This window comes from Procambarus clarkii, chromosome 10, assembly GCF_040958095.1.
Source record: "Procambarus clarkii isolate CNS0578487 chromosome 10, FALCON_Pclarkii_2.0, whole genome shotgun sequence".
Taxonomy (NCBI): domain Eukaryota; kingdom Metazoa; phylum Arthropoda; class Malacostraca; order Decapoda; family Cambaridae; genus Procambarus; species Procambarus clarkii.
Genome location: NC_091159.1, coordinates 52875584 through 52887385, shown reverse-complemented (window position 1 = coordinate 52887385; position 11802 = coordinate 52875584). Strand labels below are relative to the sequence as shown.

Below are 11802 nucleotides of genomic sequence, written 5' to 3'. Positions count from 1 at the left end.
GATCACGCTGCTCCTATCCTCTCTTGTAAATCAAATATAAATCCTGCACCACAATGTGACCCCATAGTGGGACCCCCTATGTGACCCCCCCCCAATAACACCACAAAAGTACTATAAAAATCAATTAAACCAAGTGACCTTGGCAATGATGCACAAGCCTGTAGAGTAACTGCAAATTATTCATTTCAAATAATCAGTTCAGAATAATGTATCTTCTAAGTGACTATATGACTAAAAATAAACGTCTTTATCTGAGACGATCTCGCTTAAAATTGCAACAGTCGGAAGATACGTTGAAACTTGTCTGGATATCTTAGCGGAAGATATCCACTCTCCTTAGTTCCGCTCACTCCTCACGAGCGGAACAGTTTACAATTCCCGGGAGAGATATATCACGTTTTTTTTTTTCGGGGATATTCCTGCGTGGGCCCTTAGCCTCTGGCTGGCCCACTGCGCGGGCCCTATCCTCTGGCTGGCCCACTAAGTGTTGCTTGTTTCTGTTTTACTTGGGCGGAGTATGAGTATTTATGACTCGTATGGTCGCTTCAGTAAGATTTTGTCCCCATGTGTTTAACAACTTCTGCTCTGTTGAATCTAAGTAGAAATCTTAATGGGTTTGTAACTGTACACTGTGTTAGATAATGTTCCAGTGGTCTGTTGTGGCTGTAACTGTGCACTGTTAGATAATGTTCCAGTGGTCTGTTGTGGCTGTAACTGTGCACTGTTAGATAATGTTCCAGTGGTGTGTCGGGCATTTCTCCACAGTACTGACGTTTGTGTACCACGTGTTCCCTGCTGTCTCCCTGAGGCTTGCCATGTGTTACTTTTCCCGTAAGATCCTGACACAATACACGACCCGCCAACACAAGCTTGTTACACGTACTGTAAACACACACGTGGCAGCCCAAACGTGTTCGCCAGGGCACACGGAGAGCAGCCGGCTACACAAGCATGCAGCGAGCTGTATGAGGGAACAGGGGTTGGGATGGGACGCGGGAAAGGAATGGTGCCCAACCAATTGGACAGTCGGGGATTGAACGACGACCTGCATGAAACGAGACCGTCGCGCTACCGTCCAGCCCAAGTGGGTAATCAGGGTAATTTTCCTTTTTTTCATATTTAGCTTGGATTATTTGTCATTAGGTTGTTTTAAACATGATGGCTCTCACTAGAGCTAGGCTAGGTTAAATATACCTTTGTTCATTCTTCGTCACGGTGACCTTGGCGGCCTCTGTCAACACCGTCTGAGGCGAGAGTCTCCAAGATTTCGTCTACTGTTTTATTTTTACTTTTAAAAGTGTGCCCTGTTTTAACGGGACAGAATTTTAAAGCACAATATCAGGGCACAACTGTGTTAGTGTTCTGACGGGTCCAAACACGTTGGTTCGTAACTATACCTTTGCTCTAGTTACCTTGGACTTCCTTTGTCATCATTCCCTCATTCTTTGATCCTCTCTACAATCTCTACAGTCTACTACAACACCGGTCTACTCTTGTAGTGTAGACACTCTCACTACAGTCTACTCCTATAGTTCCGTTCTCAGCAAGTTTTATATGTTCAATGTTTCATCATATGTTTCAATACTACTACTTCATGGATATTTTTTGTTAGTTGTAATGTTGTATCCTTAAGATTGGTTTATTATTAAAGATGATATAATTCTGGGATGATTTTGGCCACCCTGGGATGCACATATTCTAGTGGTGTACTTGTGGAAGCGCTCGAAGGATTTATTGAGGTGTAACTTGTGTTTTGTATTCCTCAGGAGGGTTTAAACTAGTCCTCAAGTGTAGTGGGCTTCTTTTCATAGCTGTTTGCATCTGAAATAAAAGTCTCGCAAAGCAGCTTGAAAACTGAACAGCTGGTATAATATGGTTGTGTATTATTGCCGTTGTTGGTGAGGCGGAGGGTTGCATACCTCAACCACACTGAGGTTTTGTTCATTGAGGTAGACAAAACTACTCCTCGTCTGTCCAACATCATTATGGCATACTGATAAAGATAAAATGCTACCTCTCTTATGAATTATAATATAGCATATCTAAGCACATATAAAGTTATCTCCAAGAGTTTGTGCCTCTTGCAATTATTAATTATCTGTAAAAAAGTGCAATAGAGTTTATGCTAATATTTCATGTCTTCATTACGGACTATGAACGACCACTGATTTATGGCGCGACAGAACAAAAGGAAAACAGACCAATATAGAAATTCAGGCAAAATTGTCCTGAACACAAATTTCCTCGCAGTTAATATGATTAATGAAGCCTAGTAACACTTCCTCATTGAACCGCCTTTTTAAATCACCATGTTGTGCAAGACAGCATTGCTGCCCCCACATACATCATCATGAGTCCGTAATCCTCCCACGAAGGAAGGTGTTGACATTCTTGCTCCATCTCTGCCAAATGCACTAAAATGGTTTCTTTTTGTGTATTTCAAAATCAGTATAGCACACGCCTTGGCACGCGAGGACGCTGCACTAGGATGCTCCCAACTGCCAATTTCGGAATAGCCATCGAGGTCCAGAAAAGTTTGGTTTATTTTATTGGGTTATAATGTGTGTATCCTATCTATATGTGTAGAATAATTACGTTGAAAGTTAAGAGTCATGTATATAGCGGACTGACAAGTGCGTAGCGGACTGACAAGTGCGTAGCGGCCTGACAAGTGCGTAGCGGACTGACAAGTGCGTAGCGGCCTGACAAGTGCGTAGCGACCAGACAAGTGCGTAGCGACCAGACAAGTGCGTAGCGGCCTGACAAGTGCGTAGCGACCAGACAAGTGCGTAGCGACCAGACAAGTGCGTAGCGACCAGACAAGTGCGTAGCGGCCTGACAAGTGCGTAGCGACCTGACAAGTGCGTAGTGACAAGACAAAATTTATATAAAAATATATTTTTATTGTGTCATCTTTATCTCCCTCTCTCTCTGACTTTCCATTTATCTTGTATAATCTTTCTCGGTACTTAAACGTTTAAGAGTTCTTCATGAATAAGATGATTGTAGGTGTTGCAGGAAGATGTAGATAGTACCGTGGAGAGTTGCAAATGTTGCAAGAGGATCTAGACTAACTTCAGGATTGAGCAGGCATCGTGAAACTATAATTCAATCCCAACGCATGTAATGAGAATGGAGAACGATGACGCTGAGAGGTATCTAGGTACCAAGGAGACGGAGCCCGGGAGCTAGACCTTACTTTCCGTAGGCACGGAAGTGTCACTAAACACTCAGGCACATAGAGACGAGACGTTGTGGTGCCAGGAAACACTCCGTCAGTATGAGGGGAGCGAGTGAGTGTGTGTGGACCAAAGTTGAGGGCGAGAAAGGCTTGCTACGAGATGCCAGCGACGAAACCATTGTATCACATGATCCACATCTGTAAAGACGGGGGCCCAGGAGCTGATGCTGGACCAGCAAGTGCGTGTAGCCGAGTAATTTTCCCACTTAGTTTATCTCTCTCTCTCTCTCTCTCTCTCTCTCTCTCTCTCTCTCTCTCTCTCTCTCTCTCTCTCTCTGCCTGCGTGTATACCTTCATTACCTCAGGATGTAATTGCCGTTGCATGCCACTAATGACCAGTCATTACGCTCTCACCAATAATACGCACTCCACCCATCAGTTCTTGCTCGCTTTACCCCCTCCTCCCCCCCACGAGCAGGCAAGTGTCGCACCTCCATATCTCAATTACAGAGCAACAAAGCCATAGACAAAAAGAGCATCACAGAACTTGGGAACAATGAACAAGAACATTGTTTTGGGAGCAAGGAAGAGGCTAGAAAATTGAGAGAGAGAGAGAGAGAGAGAGAGAGAGAGAGAGAGAGAGAGAGAGAGAGAGAGAGAGAGAGAGGTGCGGGAGCAGGCAGGAGCTGCTTGTAGTGCTTCAGCACTGCGTGCAAGGAGCCACCTTACACCTCGGCGTGCAAGGAGCCACCTTGCACCTCGGCGTGCAAGGTGCGTCTGACTAGGTATACTGACCATAGTGACGGAGTAGCGAGGAGAAGTCGGGAGAGAAAGGGAGGAATGAGGAGAGAGTAAGGGGTGAAGGAGAATGTGAAGAGTGTTAAGGAAGACGAGACACCAGTCAGCTCTCACACCAGTGGTGTGAGAGCTGGAGCGTCGGGAGGAATACACCAGCCACGTACTGGTAGGCGAGGCCGGGCCGGAGATCGAGGCCCAGGTCTCAGTAGACACTGGCAGGTAAACACACCCACGCGGGCACAGAGACGGCGGGGACAACCCCATTAGAAGTGGAGGATAACCATACATGGGCCCTCAACGCTTGATAAGGGGACGACGACCCACCTTAGAGTGAGGGCCGCCACAACGGAGCCCTCAACGCTGGATAAGGGTGCGACGACCCCCCTTAGAGTGAGGGCCACCACAACGGAGCCCTCAACGCTGGATAAGGGTGCGACGACCCCCCTTAGAGTGAGGGCCGCCACAACGGAGCCCTCAACGCTGGGGACAGAACGGGGCAGCGGCCGGAATGACTCACGAATGTATGAACAGCAACAAAAATTGTTAAAAACAGAAGGTTCCTGGCGGGACAAATGGTTGGCGACGTTACTTATCATAAGCTGCCAGTGTGTTGCTGGAGACCCCTGCCAGTGTGTGTTGCTGGAGACCCCTGCCAGTGTGTTGCTGGAGACCCCTGCCAGTGTGTTGCTGGAGACCTCTGCCAGTGTGTGTTGCTGGAGACCCCTGCCAGTATGTGTTGCTGGAGACACCTGCCAGTGTGTTGCTGGAGACCTCTGCCAGTGTGTTGCTGGAGACCCCTGCCAGTGTGTGTTGCTGGAGACCTCTGCCAGTGTGTGTTGCTGGAGACCCCTGCCAGTGTGTTGCTGGAGACACCTGCCAGTGTGTGTTGCTGGAGACCCCTGCCAGTGTGTTGCTGGAGACACCTACCAGTGTGTTGCTGGAGACCCCTGCCAGTGTGTGTTGCTGGAGACCTCTGCCAGTGTGTTGCTGGAGACCCCTGCCAGTGTGTTGCTGGAGACCCCTGCCAGTGTGTTGCTGGAGACCCCTGCCAGTGTGTTGCTGGAGACCCCTGCCAGTGTGTTGCTGGAGACCCCTGCCAGTGTGTTGCTGGAGACCCCTGCCAGTGTGTTGCTGGAGACCCCTGCCAGTGTATTGCTGGAGACCCCTGCCAGTGTGTTGCTGGAGACCCCTGCCAGTGTGTTGCTAGAGACCCCTGCCAGTGTGTGTTGCTGGAAACCCCTGCCAGTGTGTTACTGGAGACCCCTGCCAGTGTTGCTAGAGACCCCTGCCAGTGTTGCTAGAGACCCCTGCCAGTGTTGCTAGAGACCCCTGCCAGTGTTGCTAGAGACCCCTGCCAGTGTTGCTAGAGACCCCTGCCAGTGTTGCTGGAGACCCCTGCCAGTGTGTTGCTGGAGACCCCTGCCAGTGTTGCTGGAGACCCCTGCCAGTGTGGTGCTGGAGACCCCTGCCAGTGTGTTGCTGGAGACCCCTGCCAGTGTTGCTGGAGACCCCTGCCAGTGTGGTGCTGGAGACCCCTGCCAGTGTGGTGCTGGAGACCCCTGCCAGTGTGGTGCTGGAGACCCCTGCCAGTGTGGTGCTGGAGACCCCTGCCAGTGTGGTGCTGGAGACACCTGCCAGTGTGTTACTGGAGACCCCTGCCAGTGTTGCTAGAGACCCCTGCCAGTGTTGCTAGAGACCCCTGCCAGTGTTGCTAGAGACCCCTGCCAGTGTTGCTAGAGACCCCTGCCAGTGTTGCTAGAGACCCCTGCCAGTGTTGCTGGAGACCCCTGCCAGTGTGTTGCTGGAGACCCCTGCCAGTGTTGCTGGAGACCCCTGCCAGTGTGGTGCTGGAGACCCCTGCCAGTGTGTTGCTGGAGACCCCTGCCAGTGTTGCTGGAGACCCCTGCCAGTGTGGTGCTGGAGACCCCTGCCAGTGTGGTGCTGGAGACCCCTGCCAGTGTGGTGCTGGAGACCCCTGCCAGTGTGTTCCTCCTTCCCTCCCCCACACTACAACCTTCCTACCTTTCCTATACCTTCCCATCTCAGACTCAATTTCCTGGTATGTTTATCCCACAGTATATAAACATTACCATTTCCACTGGTATGTATAAGGGGGGGGGGAGAAGGCTCAACTGGCTTCGTCTGACTACTGCTCTAGCTTGTCTAGGTCACTCCCCCCCCCCCCCCACCCTAGCCCTCACCCCCCCCCCTCCCTCTGGCACTCTGTACCTCCTACGGTGAATCCCGCTAAGTGTCAAGCAACACTGACTTTTGGCACAGTTGCCGACAAGGTTGTTACTGTGCTGGCGACGACCACGACCTCCTGCTGGGGGTGTCCCAAGACTCTGCCTCTTGGTGAGGCAGAGTCAGGTCCCCACTCAGGTGGGGACTCTGCCCCCACCTGCCCACGGCAGAGTCAGGTCCCCACTCAGGTGGGGACTCTGCCCCCACCTGCCCACGGTGGGGTCAGAGTCCCCACCTCTGACCATTGCTCATTAGTTCCGTTTTTACCTGTGGTTAGTAAATGCCACGACCTTACTGTGTCGTGCTTCTTGTCGTACCTCCTGATTGGGCATGTTTGGACGACCTCTTATGCCCCCGGGGCATGTCTGGACGACCTCTTGTGCCCCCGGGGCATGTCTGGACGACCTCTTGTGCCCCCGAGGCATGTCTGGACGACCTCCTGCACCCCTGGGGCATTTCTGGACGACCTCCTGTACCCCCGGGGCATGGACATGTCTCAGAATACTTGCCATGTCTCCACGTGCACTTATTTCCGAGGTACAACTTGAGTGAAGGCATCAGAGGCCTTTGTGACGTCTCTCCAATATGGTGGATCCATACCAGACAGTTTGGCCCAGGAGATAAGAGGCTGACTTAAGTAGTCTCCTCACAGGCTCGCTGAGAGCTGGTGGAGGGGTTGAGGAGGAGGAGGAGGAGTAGGGGGAAGAGTAGTAAAAGGTGGATAGTAAAGGAGGAATAAGACCACGCACGAAAACTGTTAAATTCAAAGTAAATAAAATAAAGCAGTCGGACAAAGGAGGACAAAAGCCTCGAGGGTTATATTTTTTCTCTTGAATATTCACGAGGTTTATTTTGGTGATGGGCCAACACCTCCCTCTCGAGGGTGTGGTATTCTTTATATAGCCCCAGTGTTGGGTGTTGTCTGGTTTTTATTAACATAGTTGGGTAGATCCGCATCTATGGAGCTGCCCTAGACTATGTGGTTAGTCATACAGGGCCATGTGGGCCATGTGGGCCTGCAATGGCAACCTTTGGGTGCAATATGAGGATGTCTTCAAGAACACGAGAGTGAATAAAGTTATTGCAAAGCTCCAGGTACGTCATGCCAACAGGTCTTAATGGTCTGATAACTGGGCATTCGGTGATGTAGTGTGAGAGATCATGTGCAGTTATTGCTCACAGAGTTTGCACCTGGAGTGCTCAGGATTGGGAGATCCGTCACCTGTAGCCACCTGCCACAGATAACGGTAACCCAACCTGATCCTGATTCAAAACATCCAACCAGACTATGTCGCACAGTCTGATGGATGTTTTGGGCTGCCTGTATACACAGGTATCAGATCTTAACAAATCATAACATTTTATACTAGTGATTTCATTTCTTTGAAAGTCTGTCTATTTTCTGCTCTCAGACCTGAGTGTTCGGAGCCATAAAGTCTTAACGAGGATAAGGATACCAGGGTCTAACTCAGCTTTACCTCTGTTACTGGCTACTGTGTCTGTTGTGTCTGGGTCACCGTCACGGCCTCACAACTGTATGAGATAATGTCCATGCGAAAGATATCGTGAACACTTAATTCTGTGCAGCGAGCAGGCTATTTATAAATGCTACTATGAGGTTTTGCTGTCTATCTTGCAGAAAGTTCAAGAGCTTGAAGACCATACTTTGACTCGCTGAAAATGGTTACTCCTCTTGTAGTGTACTGGTAGCTGGTTGTTGTGCAGCTACTTGTAGTGCTAATTCTGTTTGTGTAGAGGTCAGAAAGTTGTTTAACCTGACGCTGATACTCTGTGTGCGAGTATTGTTTCTGTAAATCCTAGAGTGTGTCCTGTGGATGACTGGACTGAACCATCGTTGTGGACATAATGTTCGTAAGATCTTACATATGTGATAAAGGAGGCAAATCATTTGAAGTGTGACTGCTTTTAGAACCCAAAGGTTCTCATAACCATTTTTACTCAAGGATCTATCACTCAAGGGATTAGTTGGTGTAGTTAGGAAAGAAAGCAGTTTGTCTCTGAGCAATGTTGGAGATGTCAGATCTCTCATAACTAAAGCAAAAGGTGGTGTTGACTTGCATGATTCTCTCTACCTAGTATGGCTGGAAGCTTAAGTCCTTCCCTCATGTTGATGATTCTTGTGCATCTTTGGGCACCAAGAGTCGCCATCACGACTTCATTCTCTGTTACTCCCAGTTTGTGCAACACAAGAGGCGGGCAAGTTAACTAACCACAAGGCATGATAACCAACCAGGGATCATACAAACATCATGTAAAACATTCGCGCATAATTATCATTGACACCAATATTCTTACCAGCACGGGATTATTTTGTCTTTGTGTTCTAACAGCATGTTTAGGTCCGTGTGCCTGCACGCAGCACCGTGGACCATGTGAAGGGTTACAATAGTTTGTGGTACTGTCAACATCCTTCTAGATGGGGATTTACTTATTTATCTAATAACACTCACATCTGCATTTGTGAAAATACCCTAGACTGTATGGAGGAGAAACTAGCTAGGCGATACTAACAGTGTCCATCACATAGTCATACAGGGCCATGTGTTCTGTAGTCTACACTGGAAAACTTTAGATGCATTATAAGGATATTATCAAGAACACTATAGTGTATAATTTGCAATTTTAGTGACTGTGGCGGGTCGAATAGTCTGCGGGCCGCGCGCGCCCTATTTCGTTATCTCTCTCTTCCACGGTCCTCCAACGGTAGACATACTATCTACCGCCTCGGTGATGGAATAATGTTTGTTAAGAGTTGCAACGTCCGCTGGTCCTAAGCCTTTGACTGGCTCGCCTTGTGATACAGCTGTTTCGGTAGTGGAGCTGCGTCCATCGCTTTGATATTAGGCTTATGAATGATAAGAATGTGCAACATTGACCATGTCGTGTGGTCTCCCTCAGCCTCCTTGTTGCTAGGTCAGGCTAGGTGTTGCTGGGTCAGGCTGGGTGTTGCTGGGTCAGGCTGGGTGTTGCTGGGTCAGGCTGGGTCAGGCTGGGTGTTGCTGGGTCAGGCTGGGTGTTGCTGGGTCAGGCTGGGTGTTGCTGGGTCAGGCTGGGTGTTGCTGGGTCAGGCTGGGTGTTGCTGGGTCAGGCTGGGTGTTGCTGGGTCAGGCTGGGTGTTGCTGGGTCAGGCTGGGTGTTGCTGGGTCAGGCTGGGTGTTGCTGGGTCAGGCTGGGTGTTGCTGGGTCAGGCTGGGTGTTGCTGTGTCAGGCTGGGTGTTGCTGTGTCAGGCTGGGTGTTGCTGGGTCAGGCTGGGTGTTGGCTGGGTCAGGCTGGGTGTTGCTGGGTCAGGCTGGGTGTTGCTGGGTCAGGCTGGGTGTTGCTGGGTCAGGCTGGGTGTTGCTGGGTCAGGCTGGGTGTTGCTGGGTCAGCCTGGGTGTTGCTGGGTCAGCCTGGGTGTTGCTGGGTCAGGCTGGGTGTTGCTGGGTCAGGCTGAGTGTTGCTGGGTCAGGCTGGGTGTTGCTGGGTCAGGCTGCGTGTTGCTGGGTCAGGCTGGGTGTTGCTGGATCAGGCTGGGTGTTGCTGGGTCAGGCTGGGTGTTGCTGGGTCAGGCTGGGTGTTGCTGTGGCAGGCTGGGTGTTGCTGGGTCAGGCTGGGTGTTGCTGGGTCAGCCTGGGTGTTGCTGGGTCAGGCTGGGTGTTGCTGTGTCAGGCTGGGTGTTGCTGGGTCAGGCTGGGTGTTGCTGGGTCAGCCTGGGTGTTGCTGGGTCAGGCTGGGTGTTGGGTGGGTCATTAGAACACATACACACACTCGTCGGAGAGTCAGGACACTGAAGCCTCTTAGGTGTTGCCACGTCCATGTCGTGGTACAGTCGACTAGAGCGCGTCTGGGAGCACTCAGCACTTGGGTTCGATCCCTCAACACGGCTCCTGTGGATTTGTTCAATAACAATAATACTCTACGTCACCTCGCAGGGCCATTAGACCTGCGGTTCCGCCGTCCCAAGTTATAACTCCCTTGTTATCGGTGACAAGAATCCAGCTGTATTTGTGCTATCGAAGGGCCGCCTAGGCTAACTACCATTGATCTACCCGGGACGCTGCCCACAACAGTTGCCTGTATCTCCCGGGTATCTGGGTGGACACAGGCAGCGGGTGTAGGGAAATGTGTCCCAACAGTTACCGTCGTGGCCAAAGGCGCGCTTCCTTACCTTGTTGTTCTCGATCCTGTAGGAGGCGTTGGAGGACCTTCGTCGCTTCTCGATGCCGATGCCGCCCACGGCCAACCAGTCCTTCTTGTGCTTGGAGGAGTTCCTCTCAGATTTCTTTTTGCTTGCCTTTTTATCCTGCGCAACGTTCTCTTCCGTCGTGGTGGCTCCGTTTTCTTCCTTGTTGGTGTCCGTCATGTTGTCGCTGGTCGCTCTCTACGGCACTCTTACTCGTTCTGTTTTCACTTATCTGATAACTCGTTCTCCGTTTCGAGTGTGGGTTTATGGGAGAAAAATTAAGATATCAGAGAAAACTTCCTAACCACGAGTAGGTCTTTTCTCTTGTGGAATGATCGAGTTTTGAGAAGCTCATTGACGAGAAGTTAGTGTTTAATGTATCTCTCTCTTTCTCTCTCGCCTTATCGCGTTCGCAAACACTAAGAGAAGATTAACTAATCATTTGTACTCCCTGAAGAACACACAGGGTTCGAAATGTTGGTAATATTAGCCAGGGGGGACGGTGTATCCTGGAGGGAACACCAGGGAGCTCCAGGCCGGAACACCCGGATCACACACCCCGAGGAACACTGGGAAGTGGAACACGAGAGACGATGAACACGGTGCTCCTGGCGGTGCACAGAGGATGAACACGGGGCTCCTGGCGGTGCACAGAGACTGAACACGGAGGGAGATGACGCGAAATTATGCAGAACACGGAGCGGAGCACAGCATGAGAGCACACGGAACACAGGGTAAGTAGCACGTCGCACAAGGCTGGCTCAGAGCGGTGAAGGGAAGACCTGCCAGCACGCCGTCTAGCACACGAGTGAGGGGAGTTGGTCCTCTCACACACTCTCCCCCTTCCCCCACCTGTCAACCCCTTTCCCAGACCCCCACTCCCCTCTCTCCAACCTCTCCCCCCCTTACTGACTCTCTCAACTCTCCCTCCCTCCCTCCCTCCCTCTGAGAGCTCTAAACATTCTCTTATCATATTCCCCTCCTTGGAGATTCCCGCTCTCAAGACTGACCCATTAAAAGCCCCTTCCATGCAAGCATCTTTATTTGCGATAAGTTCATTTGTTTTCTTTGCTTGTTCCTTAATGCTGTTGCTGTTATGCTGCTGCTTTTGTAGTTTTTGTCATGCTGTTGTTGGAGGGTTTTGCTTCAGGATAGTATGGATATTAAGCGTAGTAATATAGGATAGTGATATGAACGAGCACCAACATAGTCCGCTCGTTCCGTCTTCCCCATTCCTGAAGAGGTCAGCTGGGGTTGACCTCACTGGATAGAGTGGTCTAGTGACCCCTGGCACCGTCCCTCGCCGCGGCTAGCTGCCTCATCCATCCATCGGGCTCATTTATCCATCAGGCAGCTGGCTCATCTATCCATCAGGCAGCTGGCTCATTTATCCAT

General features: G+C 50.5%; 1 protein-coding gene across 1 annotated transcript in view; it reads right to left on the bottom strand.

The window, feature by feature from the left end:
- Positions 1 to 11235, bottom strand: part of LOC123775073 (protein stum homolog) — a 59009-nt gene extending 47774 nt beyond the window's left edge. Inside the window, exon 1 of the mRNA XM_069322052.1 lies at positions 10393 to 11235. Within this exon, the coding sequence (XP_069178153.1) occupies positions 10393 to 10587 (195 nt within the window). The 5' untranslated portion in view covers positions 10588 to 11235. The remainder of the gene's footprint in view (positions 1 to 10392) is intronic.
- Positions 11236 to 11802: the final 567 nt, after the last annotated feature.